The sequence below is a fragment of the Engystomops pustulosus genome, chromosome 7 (genome assembly GCF_040894005.1).
Source record: "Engystomops pustulosus chromosome 7, aEngPut4.maternal, whole genome shotgun sequence".
NCBI classification, from domain to species: Eukaryota; Metazoa; Chordata; class Amphibia; order Anura; family Leptodactylidae; genus Engystomops; species Engystomops pustulosus.
The window spans coordinates 14214692-14242008 of NC_092417.1; the positions used below are offsets into that span (position 1 = coordinate 14214692).

The 27317-nt window shown below is 44.6% G+C and overlaps 1 protein-coding gene across 2 annotated transcripts; it reads left to right on the forward strand.

Moving 5' to 3' along the window:
• The first annotated feature begins 193 nt into the window (after positions 1 to 193).
• Positions 194 to 25490, forward strand: LOC140069321 (uncharacterized). Of its 2 annotated transcripts, none has more exons than XM_072114874.1 (8): positions 194 to 304; positions 2301 to 2357; positions 12382 to 12489; positions 13880 to 14185; positions 17017 to 17138; positions 21685 to 21715; positions 22113 to 22172; positions 22562 to 25490. In XM_072114874.1, exons 2-8 carry the CDS (start codon positions 2321 to 2323, stop codon positions 22663 to 22665), a joined length of 768 nt encoding a protein of 255 aa, XP_071970975.1. In that variant the 5' UTR covers positions 194 to 304; positions 2301 to 2320; the 3' UTR covers positions 22666 to 25490. The 2 variants fall into 2 exon arrangements, with proteins under 2 accessions (XP_071970975.1, XP_071970974.1); XM_072114873.1 differs by lacking the exon at positions 194 to 304 and adding an exon at positions 1111 to 1253.
• Positions 25491 to 27317: the final 1827 nt, after the last annotated feature.

Genomic DNA, 27317 nt, shown 5'->3' on the forward strand with positions numbered 1-27317 from the left:
TTGTGTGTATGTGCTTTTTTATGTTTCCATTGTATAGGATCTGGAGGATGTATTTCTGACTTCCTGCTGAGATATGTGGTTATGGACGTCTCTAGTTTTCATCCTGTGTGGTTTCTTGTCTCTTTAGTCTAAGCCCTGTTACGTTGTATGTGTGTGTTACATGCAGTATAGTATGACTAATCGACATTGTGTAAGAGCGGGGAATGGACTCCTGGTTTATGATCACAGGCTGTAACAGATGTCAGGAAAGGGGAGGGGAGTCCTCAAGTGAAAGTGAAAGCAGGATCGAGGCCCTAGGAGGATGGTAGGACTGAAATCTTTATTATTCATAGACTAATTATCGATTTATTTTCTATATGCTGTCTCTGCACTTTTGTCTTAAGACCTGAGTTGGATAGGACCTGAGTTGGATAAGACCTGAGTTGGATAAGACCTGAGTTGGATAAGACCTGAGTTGGATAAGACCTGAGTTGGATAAGACCTGAGTTGGATAGGACCTGAGTTGGATAGGACCTGAGTTGGATAGGACCTGAGTTGGATAGGACCTGAGTCGGATAAGACCTGAGTTGGATAAGACCTGAGTTGGATAGGACCTGAGTTGGATAGGACCTGAGTCGGATAAGACCTGAGTTGGATAAGACCTGAGTTGGATAGGACCTGAGTTGGATAAGACCTGAGTTGGATAAGACATGAGTTGGATAAGACCTGAGTTGGATAGGACCTGAGTTGGATAGGACCTGAGTTGGATAAGACCTGAGTTGGATAAGAACCTGAGTTGGATAAGACCTGAGTTGGATAAGACCTGAGTTGGATAAGACCTGAGTTGGATAAGACCTGAGTTGGATAAGAACCTGAGTTGGATAAGACCTGAGTTGGATAAGACCTGAGTTGGATAAGACCTGAGTTGGATAAGACCTGAGTTGGATAAGACCTGAGTCGGATAAGACATGAGTTGGATAAGACCTGGGCGTTCTTTGATCTTCACAGATATTCTTAATCTCCACTGTAGATGCTCTTCACCTCTCAGGTTTTCAAAATGGGAGGAGGTATCTAGAGGAGAACGTCCAGTCTAACAGAGATTTTTCCTTCTTTTATACTATTTATCACTAGGGTAACCCATAAATATTGAAACACTGAGGATTTAACTGATGAGACCCTCAAGAATCCTTGTGTCCTTTCATGTCCCATTCATTTCTTGCAGTAGACTTGTCCTGTAAGACATATGGTGGGCTGTAAACATTCACGAGTCAGAGGTGAGTAGCACTTCTGCTTCTCACCATCTAGTTGTATTGGTGTTTTTTAAATTATGATTTACTACTCTATGTGGATACGGAGTTGGTTTCAATGGCCTATTTGTGTGCTATTTTTTTCAAGGATGTGGATCACGGAAGGCTGGGAAACCAGGTGTGATGTTTTCAAACCAATGTTAAACCTTCAGGGTTTTTTGTGGATATGGATAAAAACTGGAAGCTAAACATAGACACAAAGGAGACAATACGCAACAGAGGCGCAATGGAAGCTGAGAACCAATGGCAATGTGAAAAAGCCCAAGGGTGGACTCACATTGGCGTTTTTTTTTTCACATCAGTGATTTTTCACTAAACCCATTTTGGCTTATGGACACATTGGGGCTCATTTACTAATGGTCCGCGAGCACTTTTGTTGGACTTTTCAACGTTTTCGGGGATTGCATGGCTGCGACGGGTATTTAACAAGTGTCTGCGCTTGGATTGTATCGCACGCGATTGGATGGTGTGCTGCTTCCATGCGACAGAAGTGGGGGGTCGTGCCGCCGAACGATCCGACTGATTCGGACTGAGCGCGGGATTTAACTTTCAAATTGTGTCCAAGCCAAGCACTTACATGCACCAGGAAGAAGGTGAAGCGACACATGCAGGATATCGGGCACACAGTGCATTATGGTTGGACAATGCACTTTCGGTGAACTCCTCCGGATGGGTAAGTAAATGTGCCCCATTCTTTTCAATGTCCTTTTCACACTTTAGTTTTAACACTGATCCAATATTGTTAGTGAACAAAGAAGGGCAGGTCCTAACTTGACCACTGATCAGTGAAAAACCACCTGAAACCAAATTTTAAAAAAAACTCAAAGTGAAACTATCGTGAGGGAGATATGAATTTGCATAAGTCCCAAAAAGTAAATGGTTCTCCGGTCAGTTTTCACGTACTCATGATCGAATGAAGAGGTAAAGAGGATGAATGGATGACACAGCGCCGGTAAAACCATGGAAATTAATCAACATTTATCAAAATGTTTTCTTTCTCTTTTTAACTTGTAGTTATAAGAAGACAAGTGAAGATGGAGACAATGTACTCCTTGATGTCTTTGTGTATGTGTAAGTATACCATCCTGTGGCTTTAAAAATTTAAGTATTTAAACAATCTGAATCTCAATTGTCAAACCTCATAATGGCTTATATTATAGTCTTAACCTGTTGAGGTTTACAGTCCTCCACGAGCCCAATTCGTTGATGACCCATAATGAATGATGTCTCGTGATGGATATTGATGGTAAATTTTCTTTAAGCATCAACTTCTTCAAGGGTCAATATTAGAGATGAGCGAGTATACTCGTCCGAGCTTGATGCTCGTTCGAGTATTAAGGTACTCGAAACGGCTCGTTGCTCGGACGAGTATTTCCCCTGCTCGAGATCGAGCATTTAATTAAAAAAACACAGTGAAGAACAGTGAAGAATAGAATAAAAACAGTGAACACAGGATCATTTAAGTGAAAAAGACAGTGAAGAACACAGTGAAGAATAGATTACAGATGTTTGGCACATCTGCTTACTTGTAGGAAGATACGCGCGGAACGGCAGCAGGGAGACATCAAGCAGCAGGGAGACATCAAGCAGCACGGGGAGACATCGCGCAGCACGGGGGAGACATCGGGCAGCACGGGGGAGACATCGGGCAGCACGGGGGAGACATCGGGCAGCACGGGGGAGACATCGGGCAGCACGGGGAGACTTCAGTGGAAGAAGAGGAGCGGATCCCGGGACAGCGGATCTCCCGACAAGTAAGCAGATGTGCCGAACATCTGTAATCTATTCTTCACTGTGTTTTTCACTTAAATGATCCTGTGTTCACTGTGTTCACTGTTTTTATTCTATTCTTCACTGTTCTTCATATCTGCTAACTTGTCGGGAGATAATATACGCGCGGGACAGTGAAGAATAGATTGCAGATGTTTGCATACATCTGCTAACTTATCAGAAGACATTCTTTTTCAATTAAATAACACATTTTATTCCCGAACCATGGTCCCTTTGAAAAATGCTCGGGTCTCCCATTGACTTCAATGGGGCTTGTTATTCGAGACGAGCACTCGAGCATCTGGAAAAGTTTGTCTCGAATAACGAGCACCCGAGCATTTTAGTGCTCGCTCATCTCTAGTCAATATTTAATGACTAGAAGTAGAAGAACATCAACATCAATTATGGAAGCAGTTGTAGGTGTGTAGGGTCAACATATATCCTTATCCTTGAAATGTTGACTAGCGTTGAGCAGGCCAAACTTCATTAGAACTTCACTAGATGTTCAGGTCCGGGTGTTGAATCCTGAAGAAGGTAGCTCCATCTTTGTCTTCCACTGGTTACATCTTTACTAGAGATGAGCGAGCACTAAAATGCTCGGGTACTCGTTATTCGAGACGAACTTTTCCCGATGCTCGAGTGCTCGTTTCGAGTAACGAGCCCCATTGAAGTCAATGGGAGACTCGAGCATTTTTCAAGGGGACCAAGGCTCTGCACAGGGAAGCTTGGCCAAACACCTGGGAACCTCAGAAAAGGATGGAAACACCACGGAAATGGACAGGAAACAGCAGGGACAGCATGCATGGATGCCTCTGAGGCTGCTTAATCGCACCATTATGCCAAAATTATGGGCAACAGCATGGCCATGACAGAGTGACCGAATGAGGCTAGATAGCATCTAAAACATCCAATAATTGACCCTGACACTATAGGGGACGGCATGCAGAGGCAGCGGCAGCGGCAGCAGCGGCAGGCTAGAGTGTGTCATGGCAACATACCCTAAATGGACTCAGGTTTCAAACCAATGGGTGGCAGAGAGGAACCAAAGGAGGTGAGCAAGAAGCGCTCAAATAATATCGGTACATGATAAAAGTTTGCCAGTATATTTTGTGGATTACACAGCAGGGTGGCGACAAAGTTAACAAGTTTGATGTGGAAGCCATGAAAACAACCCAAAATTCTGCCTGACACAGCTCGTTTGATAAGGGGACCATGTATGGAGGCAGTGAACTAGTAGTAGATTAAAGGTGCTGCAGTTAAAACTATGTTAGTTGGATCTTGGCATGGAGCTGGCGCTCCGCTGCCAGGCGAGCTTTCGCCAATCCAAGCCCCTGTCTCTAGGCTACTCCCCAAACAGCACTTCTAAGAACCTTTTGTATAAGATCAAGTGTAGTAGCGTTCTTATAAGTTTGGGATATGGCGGGTGAGGGGAATGTAAACATCTGCGCAAGAAGCGCTGAAATAATATCCGTAAATGAAAAAAGTTTTCCAGTATATTTTGTGGCTTACACAGCAGGGTGGCGACAAAGTTAACAAGTTTGATGTGGAATGCCCTGCAATAGCTCTTGGGTGGTGTGCCTTTTATCACCTAGGCTCAGCAGTTTGAGCACCGCCTGCTGTCGCTTAGCGACGGCACTGCTGCTGTGCCTAGAGCTACCGACTGATGGCGCCATGCCCACGGATGGTAATTCGGAGGAGGAGGAGGTGGAGGAGGGGTGGGAGGATTTGGAGGTATAGTAGGCCTTTGAGACCTGGACCGAGGTAGGCCCCGCAATCCTCTGCGTCGGCAGTATATGACCAGCCCCAGGGTCAGACTCGGTCCCAGCCTGCACCAAGTTAAGTGTAGTAGCGTTCTTATAAGTTTGGGATATGGCGGGTGAGGGGAATGTAAACATCTGCGCAAGAAGCGCTGAAATAATATCCGTAAATGGTAAAAGTTTGCCAGTATATTTTGTGGATTACACAGCAGGGTGGCGACAAAGTTAACAAGTTTGTTGTGGAAGCCATGAAAACAACCCAAAATTCTGCCTGACACAGCACGTTTGATAAGGCGGGCATGTATGGAGGCAGTGAACTAGTAGTAGATTAAAGGTGCTGCAGTTAAAACTATGTTAGTTGTTTCTTGGCATGGAGCTGGCGCTCCGCTGCCAGGCGAGCTTTCGCCAATCCAAGCCCCTGTCTCTAGGCTACTCCCCAAACAGCACTTCTAAGAACCTTTTGTATACGATCAAGTGTAGTAGCGTTCTTATAAGTTTAGGATATGGCGGGTGAGGGGAATGTAAACATCTGCGCAAGAAGCGCTGAAATAATATCCGTAAATGGTAAAAGTTTGCCAGTATATTTTGTGGATTACACAGCAGGGTGGCGACAAAGTTAACAAGTTTGTTGTGGAAGCCATGAAAACAACCCAAAATTCTGCCTGACACAGCACGTTTGATAAGGCGGGCATGTATGGAGGCAGTGAACTAGTAGTAGATTAAAGGTGCTGCAGTTAAAACTATGTTAGTTGGTTCTTGGCATGGAGCTGGCGCTCCGCTGCCAGGCGAGCTTTCGCCAATCCAAGCCCCTGTCTCTAGGCTACTCCCCAAACAGCACTTCTAAGAACCTTTTGTATAAGATCAAGTGTAGTAGCGTTCTTATAAGTTTGGGATATGGCGGGTGAGGGGAATGTAAACAGATGCGCAAGAAGCGCTGAAATAATATCCGTAAATGGTAAAAGTTTGCCAGTGTATTTTGTGGATAACACAGCAGGGTGGCGACAAAGTTAACAACTTTGATGTGGAATCCATGAAAACAACCCAAATTTCGGCCTGACAAACCTCGTTTGATAAAGGGACGATGTATGGAGGCAGCTATATGGACGACTTTTGGAGGTAGCAATGGAGACAACGTGTGGAGGCTGCTATGGAGACAATTCAATTTGGATAGTGCCTGTATGTGGCAGTCCAAAAAATTTTTCAAACCAGAGGAGCAGGTAGGTGGCCCTCCAGAAAAATGGAATAGATTGAGTGCCTGTATGTGGCAGTCCAAAAAAGTTTTTAAACCAGAGGAGCAGGTAGGTGGCCCTCCAGAAAAATTGAATAGATTGAGTGCCTGTATGTGGCAGTCCAAAAAAGTTTTCAAACCAGAGGAGCAGGTAGGTGGCCCTCCAGAAAAATGGAATAGATTGAGTGCCTGTATGTGGCAGTCCAAAAAAGTTTTTAAACCAGAGGAGCAGGTAGGTGGCCCTCCAGAAAAATTGAATAGATTGAGTGCCTGTATGTGGCAGTCCAAAAAAGTTTTCAAACCAGAGGAGCAGGTAGGTGGCCCTCCAGAAAAATGGAATAGATTGAGTGCCTGTATGTGGCAGTCCAAAAAATTTTTCAAACCAGAGGAGCAGGTAGGTGGAGCTCCAGAAAAATTGAATCGATTGAGTGCCTGTATGTGGCACTCCCAAAAATTGTTTAAAACAGAGGACCGGGTCGGTGGCCCTCCAGAAAAATTAAATGCATAAAGTACTATAGGTAGAGCCAGTGGGCCCTGTCAAAAAATAGCCAGTTTCCTCTACTTTACTGTACAAAGAGCAGGAGAAGGAGGAAAATGAGGAGGAGGAGGAGGAGTGGATAAATTATTCAGGTTGAGCTTCCTTCACCTGCTGGAGATTGGAAATTAGGAGAAATCCATGCTTTATTCATCTTGATAAGCGTCAGCCTGTCAGCGCTGTCAGTCGACAGGCGTGTACGCTTATCGGTGGTGATGCCACCAGCTGCACTGAAAACCTGCTCGGACAAGACGCTAGCGGCAGGGCAGGCAAGAACCTCCAAGGCGTACAGCGCCAGTTCGTGCCACATGTCCAGCTTTGAAACCCAGTAGTTGTAGGGAGCTGTGTGATCATTTAGGACGATGGTATGGTCAGCTACGTACTCCCTCACCATCTTTCTGTAAAGATCAGCCCTACTCTGCCGAGACTGGGGACAGGTGACAGTGTCTTGCTGGGGTGACATAAAGCTGGCAAAAGCCTTGTAAAGCGTACCCTTGCCAGTGCTGGACAAGCTGCCTGCTCGCCTACTCTCCCTCGCTACTTGTCCCGCAGAACTACGCACTCTGCCGCTAGCGCTGTCAGAAGGGAAATACTGTTTCAGCTTGTGCACCAGGGCCTGCTGGTATTCATGCATTCTCACACTCCTTTCCTCTCCAGGGATGAGAGTGGAAAGATTTTGCTTGTACCGTGGGTCCAGGAGAGTGAACACCCAGTAATCGGTGCTGGAATAAATTCTTTGAACGCGAGGGTCACGGGATAGGCAGCCTAGCATGAAATCTGCCATATGCGCCAGAGTACCAACGCGTAAGAATTCGCTCCCCTCACTGGCCTGACTGTCCATTTCCTCCTCCTCCAACTCCTCCAATTCCTCTTCTTCTGCCCATACACGCTCAACAGTGAAGGACTCAACAATGGTCCCCTCTTGTGTCTCGCCAACATTCTCCTCCTCTTCCTCCTCATCCTCCTCCACCTCCACCTCCTCCGATATGCGCTGAGAAACAGACCTAAGGGTGCTTTGGCTATCAACAAGGGAATCTTCTTCCCCCGTCTCTTGTGAGGAGCGCAAAGCTTCTGACTTCATGCTGACCAGAGAGTTTTTCAACAGGCCAAGCAGCGGGATGGTGAGGCTGATGATGGCGGCATCGCCACTGACCATCTGTGTTGACTCCTCAAAGTTACTCAGCACCTGACAGATATCAGACATCCACGTCCACTCCTCATTGTAGACTTGAGGAAGCTGACTGACCTGACTACCAGTTCTGGTGGAAGTTGACATCTGGCAGTCTACAATCGCTCGGCGCTGCTGGTAAACTCTGGATAACATGGTCAGTGTTGAATTCCACCTCGTGGGCACGTCGCACAACAGTCGGTGAGCGGGCAGTTGGAGGCGGCGCTGCGCTGCCCTGAGAGTGGCAGCATCTGTGCTGGACTTCCTGAAATGCGCACAGATGCGGCGCACCTTCGTGAGCAAATCAGACAGATTGGGGTATGTCTTGAGGAAACGTTGAACTATGAGATTTAACACATGGGCCAGGCATGGCACATGTGTCAGTCTGCCGAGTTGCAGAGCCGCCACCAGGTTACGGCCGTTGTCACACACAACCATGCCTGGCTTCAGGTTCAGCGGTGCCAGCCACAGATCAGTCTGCGCCGTGATGCCCTGTAATAGTTCTTGGGCGGTGTGCCTTTTATCGCCTAGACTCAGCAGTTTGAGCACCGCCTGCTGTCGCTTAGCGACGGCACTGCTGCTGTGCCTAGAGCTACCGACTGATGGCGCCATGCCCACGGATGGTCGTTCGGAGGAGGAGGTGGAGGAGGGGTGGGAGGAGGAGGAGGCATAGTAGGCCTGAAACACCTGGACCGAGGTAGGCCCCGCAATCCTCGGCGTCGGCAGTATATGACCAGCCGCAGGGTCAGACTCGGTCCCAGCCTCCACCAAGTTAACCCAATGTGCCGTCAGAGATATATAGTGGCCCTGCCCGGCAGCACTCGTCCACGTGTCCGTGGTCAGGTGGACCTTGTCAGAAACGGCGTTGGTCAGGGCACGGATTATGTTGTCTGACACGTGCTGGTGCAGGGCTGGGACGGCACATCGGGAAAAGTAGTGGCGGCTGGGGACCGAATACCGAGGGGCGGCCGCCGCCATGAGGCTGCGAAAGGCCTCTGTCTCTACTAGCCTATAGGGCAGCATCTCCAGGCTTAGCAATCTGGAGATGTGCACATTAAGGGCTTGGGCGTGTGGGTGGGTTGCACTATATTTGCGTTTCCGCTCCAGCGTCTGGGGTATGGAGAGCTGAACGCTGGTGGATGCTGTGGAGGATCGTGGAGGCGACGATGGGGTTTTTGTGGCAGGGTCCTGGGCAGGGGGCTGACTATCAGCTGACACAGGGGAAGGAGCAGTGGTGTGCACGGCCGGAGGTGAACGCGCTTGTTGCCACTGAGTGGGGTGTTTAGCATTCATATGCCTGCGCATACTGGTGGTAGTTAAGCTATTAGTGGTGGAACCCCTGCTGATCCTGGTTTGGCAAATGTGGCACACCACAGTCCGTCGGTCATCCGGTGTTTCCTTAAAGAACCTCCAGACTTCTGAAAATCTAGCCCTCGCCGCAGGAGCCCTTGCCACGGGAGCTTCACTAGTTGACACATTTGGCGCTGATGCACCAGCTCTGGCCCTGCCTCTCCGTCTGGCCCCACCACTGCCTCTTCCAACCTGTTCTGGTCGAGGACTCTCCTCCGTCTCAGAAGCACTGTGTTCACCCAGCCTCTCAACCCAGCTTGGGTCTGTCACCTCATCATCCTCCGATCCCTCAGTCTGCTCCCCCCTCGGACTTCCTGCCCTGACAACAACTTCCCCACTGTCTGACAACCGTGTCTCCTCATCGTCGGACACCTCTTTACACACTTCTTCCAGTACGTCAACAAGGTCATCATCACCCACAGACTGCGACTGGTGGAAAACCTGGGCATCAGAAAATTGCTCATCAGCAACCGGACAAGTGGTTTGTGACTGTGGGAATGGTCCAGAAAACAGTTCCTCAGAGTATGCCGGTTCAAATGGCAAATTTTGCTGGGAGGGGGCAGACTGGGGGGGAGGAGGCTGAGGTGCAGGAGCTGGAGGAGTGCCGATTTCGGTGACATGGGTGGACTGCGTGGAAGACTGACTGGTGGACAAATTGCTCGAAGCATTGTCGGCAATCCACGACATCACCTGTTCGCACTGTTCTGGCCTCAACAGTGCTCTACCACGATTCCCAGTAACTTCAGACATGAACGTAGGGAGTGTAGCTCTGCGGCGTTCCCCTGCTCCCTCATAAGCAGGTGGTGTCTCACCCCGCCCAGGACCACGGCCTCTGACCCCTGCAGTAGTTGGACGCCCACGTCCCCGCCCTCGTCCTCTACCCCTAGCCCTCGGGTTAAACATTTTGAAAATGAGAGTTATAACTTGAATTTTTTTTTTTTGTTTTTTGTGTTTTTTAGTTTTTAAAACCAAACGATGCTATCCTATTGCTATGGCTATTTTATAGCCAAGTATGAAAGCACACTGCTATGCCAGATGAGATGACGCTGAGTTATGAAAAAAATAAACGTAAAATAAAAAAGGAAATGGCAGACTGTGCCTAATTGAAATACAACCCCAGGCCCTAATAAATTTTCCCACTTCGGTCTTTGCGATGGATATGTGCGTCACTAAGCGCAAAACACAGTGGTCGCAAGTCTGACTCCAAATTGCTCACAATTTGCTAGTAGATGCACTGCAACAACTACAGCCACCAGCAGATCAACCAGAAATCAAATATATATAACGCTACTGTAGGCGTAAGTAAGACGTTTGGATTCTCCTATGGCTATTTTCTAGCCAAGTATTACAGCACACTACTATGCCAGATGAGATGACGCTGAGTTATGAAAAAAATAAACGTAAAATAAAAAAGGAAATGGCAGACTGTGCCTAATTGAAATACAACCCCGGGCCCTAATAAATTTTCCCACTTCGGTCTTTGCGATGGATATGTGCGTCACTAAAACACAGTGGTCGCAAGTCTGACTCCAAATTGCTCACAATTTACTAGTAGATGCACTGCAACAACTACAGCCACCAGCAGATCAACCAGAAATCAAATATATATAACGCTACTGTAGGCGTAATTAAGCCGTTTGTATTCTCCTATGGCTATTTTCTAGCCAGGTATTACAGCACACTACTATGCCAGATGAGATGACGCTGAATTATGAAAAAAATAAACGTAAAATAAAAAAGGAAATGGCAGACTGTGCCTAATTGAAATACAACCCCGGGCCCTAATAAATTTTCCCACTTCGGTCTTTGCGATGGATATGTGCGTCACTAAAACACAGTGGTCGCAAGTCTGACTCCAAATTGCTCACAATTTACTAGTAGATGCACTGCAACAACTACAGCCACCAGCAGATCAACCAGAAATCAAATATATATAACGCTACTGTAGGCGTAATTAAGCCGTTTGTATTCTCCTATGGCTATTTTCTAGCCAAGTATTACAGCACACTACTATGCCAGATGAGATGACGCTGAGTTATTAAAAAAATAAACGTAAAATAAAAAAGGAAATGGCAGACTGTGCCTAATTGAAATACAACCCCGGGCCCTAATAAATTTTCCCACTTCAGTCTTTGCAATGGATATGTGCGTCACTAAAACACAGTAGTCGCAAGTCTGACTCCAAATTGCTCACAATTTACTAGTAGATGCACTGCAACAACTACAGCCACCAGCAGATCAACCAGAAATCAAATATATATAACGCTACTGTAGGCGTAATTAAGCCGTTTGTATTCTCCTATGGCTATTTTCTAGCCAAGTATGAAAGCACACTACTATGCAAGATGAGATGACGCTGAGTTATTAAAACAATAAACGTAAACTAAAAAGAAACTGGCAGACTGTGCCTAATTCTACTCAAACCCCTAATAAATTTTCCCACTTTGGTGTTTGAGGTGGATATGTGTGTCACTAAGAGCTAAACACAACGGTAGCAAGTCCCCCTGCTAATTCCTCACAATATGGTACTAGCTGCAAATAATAAAAAAAAAAAAGTATAACGTTATTGTAGCCCTAAGAAGGGCTGTTGGGTTCTTGTAGAATCACTCCTGCCTAACAGTAAGCTAATAGAACACCCTAACGCTTTCCCAGACCTGCAGCAGCTCTCTCCCTAGCGGCATCCAGACAGAGAATGATCCGAGCAGCGCGGGCAGCGGCTAGTCTATCCCAGGGTCACCTGATCTGGCCAGCCAACCACTGCTATCTACGTGTAAGGGTACCACGTCATGCTGGGTGGAGTGCAGAGTCTCCTGGCTTGTGATTGGCTCTGTTTCTGGCCGCCAAAAAGCAAAACGGCGGGAGCTGCCATTTTCTCGAGCGGGCGAAATACTCGTCCGAGTAACGAGCAGTTACGAGTACGCTAATGCTCGATCGAGCATCAAGCTCGGACGAGTATGTTCGCTCATCTCTAATCTTTACATCTTTACATCCATCTTCAGTTGCTAGAGCCAATAGTCATATAGAGAGTTGTGTCGGCCTAAAATTTTTAATGCTTTTTGATGAAGCATTGGTGGTCCTAAGAAAATATTACAAATTATCAACATACAATTATTATTTGTCTTCTTCAGACGTGACCATTGCTGGTTATTGTTGATTTGTGTCATGAGTAATTCCAGTATACAAGATTGTGAAATGTCTGGACTAGAATCCAATGACGAAAACGATTAAAATCCCACAAATTGTATTTTTCAAAAAAATTCCCACTAATGTGTCATGTGCTTGTCTAGTTCTATACATGAGAAGTACTGGAGGAGTGTCTCCGGGAACTACAGAAACAACAAAGAACAATAACAATTTGAATGGAAAACAGAACACGGTGTTATCTTCGGAGACAGGTAAATAATGTTGTGATTACCGTTCTGTATATTTAGACAATCTGTAGACATGGGGGGAACATTTTTGAGAGAAAGCAGCCATGTTTTTAGGACTTTGATAAAACCCCTCTAAAGAACTGTCTGACTCACAACAATGGGGGAGATGAATTAAGTCTTCTCTACCAGTTTCTGGCAGAGAAAGCACATGAATCTCCCCCTCCTTGACAGTTTTCAGGCTGCTCTGACCGAAACACCATTTTGGGTGTGTCGGGGAGTAGGCAAGGAGCAGGACAGGTGGAGGGCAAGCAGGGGTCTGAACGCTTTGTCTGACACATTTACTATGGTCTCTGGAAACTATAGAAGAAAAACTCCGCCACTTCAGATCTGGTCTACAGGTCAGGACTGGCATAGTTTGCACCGGTATCTCCTAAGAGACCAGAACCTCTTAGTGGATAGCCTCGGAGGGCCAGCGGGAGGAATTATGAGATTGGCACTCAAACACGTAGGTCCAGTCAATGGATAAATTCTTCAGGAAACTGGGCAACCCCCTTAAATTTATTTTCTACTACCTTCATTGCACATATGAACTTCTCCGTAAACGTATATAAACTTATATACTTTCATATAAATGGTAGGCCAGGGGGTCTAGGCCACGCCCTACTGCTGACATCTTGCAGCTTCATAAAACTTGAAGCCATGTTAAGATAAGGCGCAAAGATTTTTTTAATTATTTTTGATCAAGTAACATAATGGGAAGTGCAAAAAACAAATGAGAAAACATGACAATATTTGGTGAGACCACCCATTTCAGGAAGTCCTTCAAGTGATGATAAGGCCGCGACATAATCCTAATCTCCAGTCTGTCTGGATGTACATAATGAAGTTGTTGGTTCTCCAAGATGTTTGAAACAACCTCTGTGACAAGTTTCTTCAACTTAGATGTACAGGCGGTCCCCTTCTTAAGGACACCCGACTTAGAGACGACCCCTAGTTAAAGACAACCCCCTCTGCCCACTGTGACCTCTAGTGAAGCTCTCTGGATGTTACTATAGTCCCAGACTGCAATGATCAGCTGTAAGGTGTCTGTAATGAAGCTTTATTGATAATCCTTGGTCCCATTACAGCAAAAAAATTTTGAAACTCTAATAGTCACTGGGGCAAAAAAATTTTTTGTCTGGAACTACAATTATAAAATATACAGTTTCGATTTACATACAAATTCAACTTAAGAACAAAACTTATCTTGTACATAACCCAGGGACTGTCTGTACCTAGAAGAATTGACATCTTTCTGAAGAATAAGACAAATACGGGTCAGATTTCGCACACTGGCATGCATATGTATCTATAGGAATCGGGTTAGGGGTTCGAATGGATTGAATTTTCCCAATAAAATGTGTGTGTTTTTTAGGTGGATTGTTGGAAACAAAGAATCTCTCTGCTTTACCTGGTCAAGAGGTGACTCTGGTAGTAGACAACATCAAAGAAAGTGAAATACAGGACATCCAATGGGTTCGAAATGGAATCAATTTTGCTACAACAAAACCATACAAAGGGGTCACCATCCGCGAGAGAAGTTATGAGGGAAAACTGAGCAGCACCAGTGAAGGATCTCTAATCCTAAAGAAAGTGACATTGGAAGACCAAGGAGAATATAAAGCCGATATATTCACGTTAAACTTGAACCATGAAATAACATTTATCCTTCACATCTCTGGTAAGTTTCATGTTAAACCAATACATTATTGAGAAAAGGAGGGTCCTTCGCCTTGACATCAGTCCTATTCCATATGTCTCTTTTGCCAATAACTTAATATTAAATTGTTCTAATATCTAAGAAGAAATGATCAAACTCAACCATGATCTTGCAAAACCCATCGCTGAACTGCTCTGTTTTGGCCTTCTTGGACCTCATCAGCATATACTGTAGTAGAGATCTGGCCAGGGGCATAACCACAGTGGTAGCAGTCATAGCAGCTGCTATGGGGCCCGCAGTGTCAGGGGGCCTGGCACCTGACCTAACACACTAAATAATAGAGCATATGCACCATATTAAGCTGCATATTGTACAGCACAATATGTATATAACAGTACACATCATCCACAGTACACAGCTGAACCAGCCACTCAGATGAGAAATGACAGGAGAGGGGATGGGGACAGCAGGACTAGAAATATTTAATCTCTACTTCCTGTCATCTACTTCCCCTCATGTGGTAAGCAGCTACTAGGTAGCATGAATTCAGATCTGTGGCCTCTGACACTGTTAGGTAAAGAAGATTGGCTGATGAGTATATACATGTGTATATGAGAGTATAAATGTATTTATGTGTATGTTTAAGCGCATTTATAGTGTGTATGTATGCTCTATGTGTGTATATGTGCTGTATTTTTCTGTATGTCTTTCTATATCTGCTGTCTGTGTGTGTATATGCTGTTTGTGTGTATAGTAAATACTGTATGTGTGTGTATATGTGCTTTATCTTTGTGTCTCTTTTTATATCTGCTGTATGTGTGTATATGCAGTGTATATGTTGGCTGTGTGTATAGTACAGTACATGCTGTATCTGTGTGTATGTCTTTACATCTGCTGTATGTGTGTATATGCTGTTTGTGTGTATAGTATATACTGTATGTGTGTGTATATATGTGGTATCTGTGTGTCTTGTTTTATATCTGCTGTATGTGTGTATATGCAGTGTATATGCTAGTTGTTTGTATAGTATATACTGTATGTGTGTATATATGCAGTATCTGTGTTTATGTCTTTTTACATCTGCTGTATGTGTGTATATGCTGTCTGTGTGTATAGTGCATATACAGTGGGGCAGATTTACTTACCCGGTCCATTCACAATCCAGCGGCGTGTTCTCTGCGGTGGATTCGGGTCCGGCCGGGATTCATTAAGGCGGTTCCTCCGACGTCCACCAGGTGGCGCCGCTGCGCTGAAGACCATCGGAATGCACTCAAGTTCATCGGCCTATTCCTAGTGAAGGTAAGTGCAAGCTCCGCAACACTTTTGTTGTTTTAAATGCGGCGTTTTTTCCGAATCCGTCGGGTTTTCGTTCGGCCCCCGATTTCCGGCGCCGATGTGCCAAAATTCAATCGCGTGCGCCAAAATCCCCGGGCATTTCAGGGGAAATCGGCGCAAATTGGAAATATTCGGGTAACACGTAGGGAAAACGCAAATCGGGTCCTTAGTAAATGACCCCCAGTATGTGTGTATATGCTGTATTTGTTATGAAATAAACTCCATACAATAGTCACATAGCTGAAAGAGAATCCGATCAGGAGGTTCTTGGCAGTACTTCGCGAGAGCTTAAAGTAAACTTTCCTAATCCACTAAGATGATGAGGACCAAAAGACACAGATATGTCCATAGGAAGAATAAGGAAACGGCAGCAGCACAAGCAAATAATTTTGACCACAAAACAATGAAGCAATTTAGGGATAATTATCATATTTAGATAATAATAACCATTTCTAGATATGGAAATTAGTCTGTCAGTGCACCAGGGGCAGGCGCATTGTTCTCTGCCATTTTCTTACATTTTTGCCCTTAAAGGAAAACTCCAGTCAATGCGAATCATGGAATAATCCATGGTGCAGGGCCTGAAGGGAGGAGCAGAACATTTGTATTGCGTCCTGCTCCTCCCTTCAGGTCCTGCATAAAGTAAAATTCAATAATTGAGCTATGTATTACATTTTAAGCTTTTGTCTGCTATATATAAGCATATGGGGCATATCACTTTGAATCAGTGATCGGCGGGGGTCTTAAGGGAAGGGTCATCTATATCACAAACGGTCTCGCGAGACTACGGAACATGCCCTTGGCGATTGTGCGTGCCTCCATATACTCCATCTATAGGTAGGCTTCATGTGTATGTGTTCCTATATATATTAAGGACACACACATGGAAAACACCTTTCAATAAAAGCTTTACATGTGAAGCATAGACCCATTCATTGCCTAAGGAAGAGTGTTGTGGGCATGCTCTGTGACCTGTGAAAAAGGTATTATTTGGAGAGAGGTGATGGGAGTGAGCGGAGACCCGTACAAATTGGGAACGGTGGATCCTTAAGTTGATAATAATAATTCCGTTATTTATATAGCGCACACAGATTACGCAGCGCTGCACAGAGTTTGCCAAATCAGTCCCTGTCCCCATGGGGCTCACAATCTAATCATCCTACCAGTATGTTTTGGAGTGTGGGAGAAAATCAGAGGACCCGGAGGAAACCCAAACAAACTCTTTGCAGATGTTGACTTGGATGGGACTTGACCCCAGGATCCTAGCGCTGCAAGGCTGTAATGTTAGCCACTGAGCCACCGTGCTGCCCTAGATAGAACTATATTATATACATCCAACTAGTGGTAAATATATGTGTATTGCCGTTAAAAAGGAGTCATCACTGGGGGATTCTGTTGCAGTAGTGTGTAGTACCTCCCAAACCCCCCATTCATCATGGCCTGGAAGTAACTGGAGAACCCCCTTATTCTCTTTCCATTTTGCTTCTGATGAAGAAATTATTTTTTTATTTTACTAGGAGGAAACGATTCTAAACCTGTAAATGCCGCAGCAATAATTGTACCAGTGATTTTGTTGCTGGGAGTAGGAGCAGCAGGAGCCTTTGTGATTTGGAAGCGGAAGAAGCGCTTTCGAGAAAACGTATGTATTATTTTATTCAAAGTTTTGCAAATTTTTTAATACCTGTTTCCGTAAACTGATCTGGAACCCAGGTTTATCTGATTTTCATGGCCCCATTTCACTTTCAGGAGTGTCCAAAAATATGGGAATAATTTTTAAAACTGGTTAAAAGGCCAACAGCTAGAAGACACCCATTAAGGTTTGGGATACAGCTTCTATGTGTGTTCAGCTTCTCCTCAACCTCTAATAACTGTGACTTACACACAGAAAAATAGGTGGAAGGGAGGAGCACGTCACTACAGGACTACACATGGTCCATAGCTATATAGAAACATAGGTGGTGCGGATGGTGGCGGAGTCCATAGCTATATAGAAACATAGGTGGTACGGATGGTGGCGGAGTCCATAGCTATATAGAAACATAGGTGGTGCAGATGGTGGCGGAGTCCATAGCTTTATAGAAACATAGGTGGTGCTGATGGTGGCGGAGTCCATAGCTATATAGAAACATAGGTGGTGCGGATGGTGGCGGAGTCCATAGCTATATAGAAACATAGGTGGTGCGGATGGTGGCGGAGTCCATAGCTATATAGAGACATAGGTGGTGCGGATGGTGGCGGAGTCCATAGCTATATAGAAACATAGGTGGTGCAGATGGTGGTGGAGTCCATAGCTATATAGAAACATAGGTGGTGCGGATGGTGGTGGAGTCCATAGCTATACAGAAACCTAGGTGGTGCGGATGGTGGTGGAGTCCATAGCTATATAGAAACATAGGTGGTGCGGATGGTGGTGGACTCCATAGCTATATAGAAACATAGGTGGTGCGGATGGTGGCGGAGTCCATAGCTATATAGAAACATAGGTGGTGCGGATGGTGGCGGAGTCCATAGCTTTATAGAAACATAGGTGGTGCGGATGGTGGCGGAGTCCATAGTTATATAGAAACATAGGTGGTGCGGATGGTGGCGGAGTCCATAGCATTATAGAAACATAGGTGGTGCGGATGGTGGCGGAGTCCATAGCTATATAGAAGCATAGGTGGTGCGGATGGTGGTGGAGTCCATAGCTATATAGAAACATAGGTGGTGCGGATGGTGGTGGAGTCCATAGCTATACAGAAACCTAGGTGGTGCGGATGGTGGTGGAGTCCATAGCTATATAGAAACATAGGTGGTGCGGATGGTGGCGGAGTCCATAGCTATATAGAAACATAGGTGGTGCAGATGGTGGTGGAGTCCATAGCTATATAGAAACATAGGTGGTGCGGATGGTGGTGTAGTCCATAGCTATATAGAAACATAGGTGGTGCGGATGGTGGCGGAGTCCATAGCTATATAGAAACATAGGTGGTGCGGATGGTGGCGGAGTCCATAGCTTTATAGAAACATAGGTGGTGCGGATGGTGGCGGAGTCCATAGCTATATAGAAACATAGGTGGTGCGGATGGTGGCGGAGTCCATAGCATTATAGAAACATAGGTGGTGCGGATGGTGGCGGAGTCCATAGCTATATAGAAGCATAGGTGGTGCGGATGGTGGCGGAGTCCATAGCTATATAGAAACATAGGTGGTGCGGATGGTGGCGGAGTCCATAGCTATATAGAAACATAGGTGGTGCGGATGGTGGCGGAGTCCATAGCTATATAGAAACATAGGTGGTACGGATGGTGGCGGAGTCCATAGCTATATAGAAACATAGGTGGTGCAGATGGTGGCGGAGTCCATAGCTTTATAGAAACATAGGTGGTGCTGATGGTGGCGGAGTCCATAGCTATATAGAAACATAGGTGGTGCGGATGGTGGCGGAGTCCATAGCTATATAGAAACATAGGTGGTGCGGATGGTGGCGGAGTCCATAGCTATATAGAGACATAGGTGGTGCGGATGTTGGCGGAGTCCATAGCTATATAGAAACATAGGTGGTGCAGATGGTGGTGGAGTCCATAGCTATATAGAAACATAGGTGGTGCGGATGGTGGTGGAGTCCATAGCTATACAGAAACCTAGGTGGTGCGGATGGTGGTGGAGTCCATAGCTATATAGAAACATAGGTGGTGCGGATGGTGGTGGACTCCATAGCTATATAGAAACATAGGTGGTGCGGATGGTGGCGGAGTCCATAGCTATATAGAAACATAGGTGGTGCGGATGGTGGCGGAGTCCATAGCTTTATAGAAACATAGGTGGTGCGGATGGTGGCGGAGTCCATAGTTATATAGAAACATAGGTGGTGCGGATGGTGGCGGAGTCCATAGCATTATAGAAACATAGGTGGTGCGGATGGTGGCGGAGTCCATAGCTATATAGAAGCATAGGTGGTGCGGATGGTGGTGGAGTCCATAGCTATATAGAAACATAGGTGGTGCGGATGGTGGTGGAGTCCATAGCTATACAGAAACCTAGGTGGTGCGGATGGTGGTGGAGTCCATAGCTATATAGAAACATAGGTGGTGCGGATGGTGGCGGAGTCCATAGCTATATAGAAACATAGGTGGTGCGGATGGTGGTGGAGTCCATAGCTATATAGAAACATAGGTGGTGCGGATGGTGGTGTAGTCCATAGCTATATAGAAACATAGGTGGTGCGGATGGTGGCGGAGTCCATAGCTATATAGAAACATAGGTGGTGCGGATGGTGGCGGAGTCCATAGCTTTATAGAAACATAGGTGGTGCGGATGGTGGCGGAGTCCATAGCTATATAGAAACATAGGTGGTGCGGATGGTGGCGGAGTCCATAGCATTATAGAAACATAGGTGGTGCGGATGGTGGCGGAGTCCATAGCTATATAGAAGCATAGGTGGTGCGGATGGTGGCGGAGTCCATAGCTATATAGAAACATAGGTGGTGCAGATGGTGGCGGAGTCCATAGCTATATAGAAACATAGGTGGTGCAGATGGTGGTGGAGTCCATAGCTATATAGAAACATAGGTGGTGCGGATGGTGGCAGAGTCCCTAGCTTTATAGAAACATAGGTGGTGCGGATGGTGGCGGAGTCCATAGCTATATAGAAACATAGGTGGTGCGGATGGTGGCAGAGTCCATAGCTTTATAGAAACATAGGTGGTGCTGATGGTGGCGGAGTCCATAGCTATATAGAAACATAGGTGGTGCAGATGGTGGCGGAGTCCATAGCTACATAGAAACATAGGTGGTGCGGATGGTGGGGGAGTCCATAGCTACATAGAAACATAGGTGGTGCGGATGGTGGCGGAGTCCACTTAACGTGAAAACTGATGAACTGATCACTGACGAATGAACTCCGCGCATAATTTTGACATTCAATATCTATGGGAATGTGGGAAATAGCAAGGAAAAGCACTTAACTATTTTCAACACTCCAAGTTATCATCTACGGGGGTTTCGGACAGTTCAATGTCTATGAGAATATCAGAAATTGCTTGGCACTCCAGTATCTCCAGGACTCTCATTTATCGTCTATGGGGGTTTGGGCGTTTATAGTCTACGATTTGGCGGCTCCTTTGGACAGTTTAATGTCTTCCCTTGGAGCTCCTTTGCCCGTCAGATTTATGACGTGTACGTTCATATGTTCAGTTTTTCAGATGTAGTTTTTTGAAGTCTAAACCGGGAGTGGAGTAAAAAAATAAAAAGGAGGAGCAGCTCCTCACAATGTTCTCAGCCATCATTTTGGAAGCCACACCTGCTTTTGGCTTCAAAAACTGCATCTAAAAAACTGAATGTATGAACGCACCCTAAAGTGGTGTTGGCCCTTTATTACATCGGTCAGCAGTATTTTTTACAAAAATAAAAGGAAAATGATTACAAGATGAGTAAAAAAAATTGCAGCAGCCACACACATCAGGAGGGGAGCCGAGTGAGCTTGCAATTATTTTCGATTATTTTAAAATATTGCAAGTCATAATTCTGGCGTTGCATGGTGTTGCACTACCAGTGGTTCTATGTATAAGCCATCATTTTTGAGTGATGGAAAAACGCTCTGGGGATTTTTTGCCATCAGAAAAAAATTTTTACACCAAAAAGTCAAGAAAATTCTATGACAAATGTTCCCTTATGATTACTGGAGAAAACTGGGTGCGTGCACCTGGCTTGCTTGACCTGTCGCTCCAATATTGACCGGCAATATACCCCTTCTACCTATATGACAGACCAAGTCCTGCTGCAGCTATCACCACAGTAGCCGGAAAAACTGCAGCAACACCAAAAGACATCACTCTGGTGGGGATTTCTACTATAGTCTCCACCGGTTTTCCATCAGAGACTATAGTAAATTTGACAGGCCAAGGCATTCACGCCCCTGCCCACCCCCACCCGATCTGCTTTGGTCAAGAAGCCATAACGCATCTCCCCCAGTGAGTGGATCAAGTTAAAGAAGAATGGAACACACATTCTCATGATTGATGGGGGTACCGTCCTCAGCCCCAGACCTCACCGATCAGATTTTTTTTTGTATAGGAGATAACAATTAAACTTGGTTTAGCCACTAAGAAAAAATATATTTAATCCCATCTACCACAAATTCATAAATTTATGGAATAAATTGTTATAGTGGTCTAAAATCTTAGATTTTTCTCCTTTTAATGCAGGTAACCATGGAAAAAGCACGAACTGACCCAGGTAGGTCATATTTTGTACCTTTACTGCAGAATGGAGGGGAAATGAATAAGCTTTGTACGTACTAGAAGAGATTAATGATATGTACTTACCTGTTCTCGGAGGTCAGTGATATTCCAATGATTATGCCTAATTAGCATAATTCCATAATCCCAGTGACAAATATGCTAATAAAGCTCTCTACTGTCAGGTGGGTGATCCTAAGCCGAAGCAGGCAACTTGGCTTCACCCATCTGATACTAGAGAGGTGAAAATAATACCGATACCGATTCCACGGGAGAGGCTTGAGTAAAAACAAATTCAAGTTTCCTGATGCAGTTTTTTAAGACCGTTTCACGTTTCCAGTATTTATAATAAGGAAACACGTCAAGCTTCATGAGTTCTTCTTGTTCCAATCTAGAAGGTCGAGAGCCAGAGGAAGAAGAACTGCAACAGAAAGACTCCAGTCAAAGCCTTCAAAGTAACGTATTATCCTTATCAGTGTTTCCTGCTAAATAAGTCTCTACGTAACATCTTGTGTTGTCCAAACTTAGATCCAGTTTGGTCCAGGTCTCAAATTTCTCCAAAAATCATGTTAATACAATATCACAATATCATAGGCTGTAATCCACATCACAACCACTTGGTGGCCTGGCCCATAACCACATTCGGGAGATCAGATTGTGACCAATTCTTAGTTCTATGATCCAATATGGCCACCACCAAAGTTCTAGAACTAATTTGTCCAGTTTACTAATTATCACCTGTATTACTGCACTACTATTATTTGTCTAAAATTACAAAATCATATTTATTTTTTTTTGAGAGCCCAGGATGTAATTTTTTAAAAAATATATATTTTTCTTACAGATGTTTTTAGTAATACAAATGATGAAGAATCTGAAGTTTTTCATGATGCCTTAGAGACTCATGAAAAGGAGGCCATACAAGGAGAAGGAGGTGATACAACTTAGATTCTTCGTGAGCTTCTACTAGAATGGAGGAGGACACCATACTTCATCCGTGATCGGCCAGTTTATGTCAAAGTAGTCAATTCAACTGACTTACAGCAAACGTGTATAGACATTGGGGGTCATGTACTAAGGGTTTTCCCGACGTGTTACCCGAATATTTCCGATTTGTGCCGATTTTCCCTGTGTTGCCCCAGGATTTTGGTGCATGCGATCGGATTGTGGCCCATCGGCGCCGGCATGCACGAGACGGAAATCAGGGGGGGGGGGGTGCGTGGCCGAACAAAAACCTGACGGATTCGAAAAAACTGTTGCATTTTAAAAAAAAAATTGTCGCTCAGCATGCAATTACCTTCACTCAGCCCGGCTCGGTGTACTCCAGTGCGTTCCGATGCTCTTCAGCACAGTAGCGCCACCTGGTTGACGTCAGAGGAACTACCTTAGTGAATCCCGGCCGGACCTGAATCCACCGCAGAGAATGCGCCGCCGGATCGCGGATAGGCCGGGTAAGTAAATCTGCCCCATTGTATACATTGGGGGTCATTTACTAAGGCCCCGATTCGCGTTTCCCGACGTGTTACCCGAATATTTCCGATTTGCGACGATTGCCCCTGAATTGCCCCGGGATTTTTGCACACGCGATCTGATTGTGGCACATCAGCGCTGGCATGCGCGCAACGGAAATGGGGGGGGGGGCGTGGCTGAACGAAAACCTGACGGATTCGGAAAAAACGATGCATTTAAAACAACAAATGTGTCGCGGAGATTTCACTTACCTTTACTAGGAATAGGCCAGGGAACTTGAGCGCATTCCGATGCTCTTCAGCGCAGCAGCGCCACCTAGTGGACGTCAGAGAAACTTCCTTAATGAATCCCGGCCAGACCCGAATCCACCGCAGAGAACGCGCCGCTGGATTGCGAATGGACCAGGTAAGTAAATCTGCCCCAATGTGTATAATTAGCAGTACAACCCCTGAGTAATTAATGTGGAGGGTGGCAGCACCCTTTCAGTTCCCCGCTATTAATGCACAGTTCAGCCCCCGTTTTAATATTGCACAGTTCAGCAGTTCCCTCATTGTCACCAAAGTTAATAATTAGGTTCAGGAGGACCTATATAAAAAACAAACTTACTACAAGCATTCTGCAGTGTCGGCGCACCCTCCACTCCCTCTTCTGACTGGGTGCCTTCCTACTATACCGGACCCAGGTGACGTATTACACTACACACAGATGGGCCTTTGCCTGAAACCCTTCAATATTCAATTACATCTGTGTCTTAATGACATTCATTTCATTGAATCTCTCTGCTTTGCTGTCAACCCAAAATCTACCAGATGCTGGCCCCCTCCATCTCCGGGCCCGGTCACAGTCTCATCCTCTCGGACTGCGATTCTTATGCCTCTGTATACCCCTTATTCACACTAGTGGTAAAAGCCTCCGATAACTTTCCCTTTATTGGGTTAAATGATATAATTCTTGTTCAATGTGATGTATTTATGTAAGTGCAAGGGGGGGGGGGGGGGAAGGCGGATACTTTTGTGAGGCACTTGGTGTTTAGCACAGTTTATGTTCTTTTTAAGCATTTATGTATCTATTGTGCAAAAAAAAAGATTGTCTGTGTATTTTAGACCAATACCGTTTTTTTTTTGCTGACATCGGCTTCAGCTGCCAGACTCTCGATGTGCAGCGGTATGTATTATATTGTAGGAATCGGGAAGACAAGCTGCACATGTACCAGAGCTAACAGAGCTATCAAGGGTACAGGATATTGTACTGGGCAGTGTTATAGGGCCATTGTCATTTACATCAACGCGATAATTACACGGTAATTAGGTAAACACAATTAGAACATTTTGCTTACACCACATCTCCATAAACGCAGTGTGAACAGGATGTCCGGCTGCGTCCACAGGTCGCATTTACATAGCGATGACATCAGATTGATTTAAAACGTGTTTACATAAACACCATGTGAACGCAACGCTTACACCACATTTATGTAAACAGTTCTATCCAAGGACAACAACCTTGTTTCGAAGGGACAAAATGGTGACATTTGTGAGAAATTATCCTCACACGGGGAATTTTTTTTAAAACAAAATGTAATTGAAAAAATGTAAGTACAGGCGGTCCCCTACTTAAGAACACCCGACTTACCCAATATGTTGCGGTAAGCTGCTGTATGGGCCCCTGACCAGGCATGGAATGGAAGGAGCTCCGTCCAGAGCAGATTTGCTATGTCACATTGTACAAGCTATAATTTTTTTTCTTTTTTTAATGTGGACCTATAGGGGCTTATTTTTTGCCACATAAGATGCACTTTTCTGGTACGTAATTTTGGGGCATCTATAGCTAATTGATAAGATTTTATTAAATCTTTGTTGGTGGAGGAAAGGAAAATCATCAGTTTTTGGTCAGTTTTTTTGTTTTGTTTTTTTCGTTCACTATACTGTAAAAATAGTATATTATTTTATTCTATGGGTCACCATGATATATTTTTTGGCTGACAAATCTGGTTAAGGGCTTATTTTTTGCGAGTAGAGCTGTTCTTTTTAGTGGTCTTATTTTAGAGTGTGTGACATTTTTAAAATCACTTTTTAGAACATTTTATGGGTATTACCCCCTTCAGGACACAGCCAGTTTACAGCTTAAGGCTCAGCCCCATTTTTGGATTCTGACTTGCGTCGTTTTAAATGGTTATAACTTTTGAACGCTGTTATTTATCAAAGCGATTATGAGATTGTTTTTTTTTTCCACATGTTGTTCTTTGTTTTAGTGGTAAAATTTGGCTGATAAGTTTTACATTTATTTACAAATAAAAGGGAAAAATGATGGATTTTTGGAAAAATTTGCCATTTTTGAAATTCAAAATCATTGCGTTTTCAGGCAGATAGATTTACCACCTAAATAAGTTGCTGAATCACATTTCCCATATGGGACTTTACATTTTTTTTTGGTACAATGATTTTTATTGGTTTTTGAACAAAATTACAATAATACAAGTAAAAACAAGTAGCCTTAGAATTGCGTTGCAAACGCTACAGCAGAAGAAGAACGAGATCAGAATATGGCTATTTGAAAGAGCAAAGGCTGTACATAGAACCATTCAAGATCCGTATTTGCCCATGCTGACCTTCTATTCTCCTCTCATATTTAGTCACATATGCTGACTTTTTTGTTATAACTTCTATCTGAGGTCAAGTGACTCTAACCACTTAAGCTACATTAGAGACATATACTAGCAGATGAAAACAATAGAAACAATAAAAACAATAAAAAACAATAAAAACAATCTCACAGATACCTCTGGTCACGACTTTGTAGCTTAATACTTAAATAGTAAGTATTTTTTGGGGTGTTTACTAACCTTATATCTTTCTTTTTAACCTTTTCATACCCAGGAAGGTATGTACTGGCTCAAACCACATTAGAAGCACATAGCTTATGGGCTATCCATGGTGTCCATATCTTTTGTATTGGTTGTCCCTTGAGGAGACTATTTGCAAGACACATTTCATAACTATAACATGTATTCATTTCTTTCACAAATTCTGTTATATCAGGGGGTGTAGAAGTTTTCCAATGGCGAGTAATAACATTTCTTGCTATGGTAAACAGCTTACATAGAAGGATTCTACCAGTGTATGTATATTGCTTCATACCCACGTGAAGGAGTGCTTGCGCAGGCCGGGCTGAGAAGGGTTTACCAAACATCTGTTCTACTATCTCATAAAGTGCATTCCAAAAATCCCGGATTTTAGGGCACTCCCATAATGTGTGCAGTAGTGTGCCTCTGGACCCGCATTGTCTCCAACAGAACATTGAAGAATTAGGATACATCTTATGTAATTGGTCTGGAGTATAATACCAATATAATAACACCTTAAGATAGTTTTCCATTTGGGAGCTACACCTAAGTGCTTTGTGTGATATGCGTATTGCTCCAAGCCATTCTTCCTCACTGAATGATCGTTTTAGAGTGCCTTCCCATTTTTGAAACGGCTTGGATTTGGTAAACTCTGCACAGGCTGTAATATGCTGGTAGTATGGTTTAAGGCCCAATCCTTTAGAGGACAGGATCTTTTCTAGTTTTGCATCATATCCCATTTTCTTTAATGCAGTAGACTCTATTAAGTGCTTTACTCTGAGATATAGGAAAATATCCCTGTTTGGAAGCCTAAAGGTTTCTTGAAGCTCTGGGAATGGTTTAATTTTTTCGCCTGACAAAATTTGGGAGATGCTTGTCACCCCCTTCTCTTTCCACTTTTGCAATGCTCGATGTCCCAGTGCTCCTTCCAACGTTTCCAGAGGTAAGACTTCTGCTATCCTTATTAGATTTGGAATTGGGGGTGCCTGTGCATGGAGCTCTTCCCAACATGTGTATAAGGCTGTGGTAAAAGGGGATCTTGGAGCCGCTGTGGGTATATGCCATAAATTCACCATAAGCTGGACTTTAAGCGCTATGTCATGTGTCAGAGCTATTTCTGCTCTTATCCATGGCATGTCTCTTTCTCCTTTCCACCATTTAGCTGCCCTAGCTAGGATAGAGGCTTGGTAATATGCCCTGAGATCAGGTAGGCCTAACCCTCCCATGAGTTTATGTTTTCTCATTATATTCTTTGCAATTCTAGGTTTGTGTCCTCCCCATATACATC

Coding starts and splice junctions, on each gene's coding strand:
- LOC140069321 (XM_072114873.1), top strand. CDS start 1,223: ATGGTGGGCTGTAAACATTCACGAGTCAGAG. Junction 1,254..2,300: donor TAAACATTCACGAGTCAGAG/GTGAGTAGCACT, acceptor TTTAACTTGTAG/TTATAAGAAGACAAGTGAAG. Junction 2,358..12,381: donor CTTGATGTCTTTGTGTATGT/GTAAGTATACCA, acceptor GTGCTTGTCTAG/TTCTATACATGAGAAGTACT.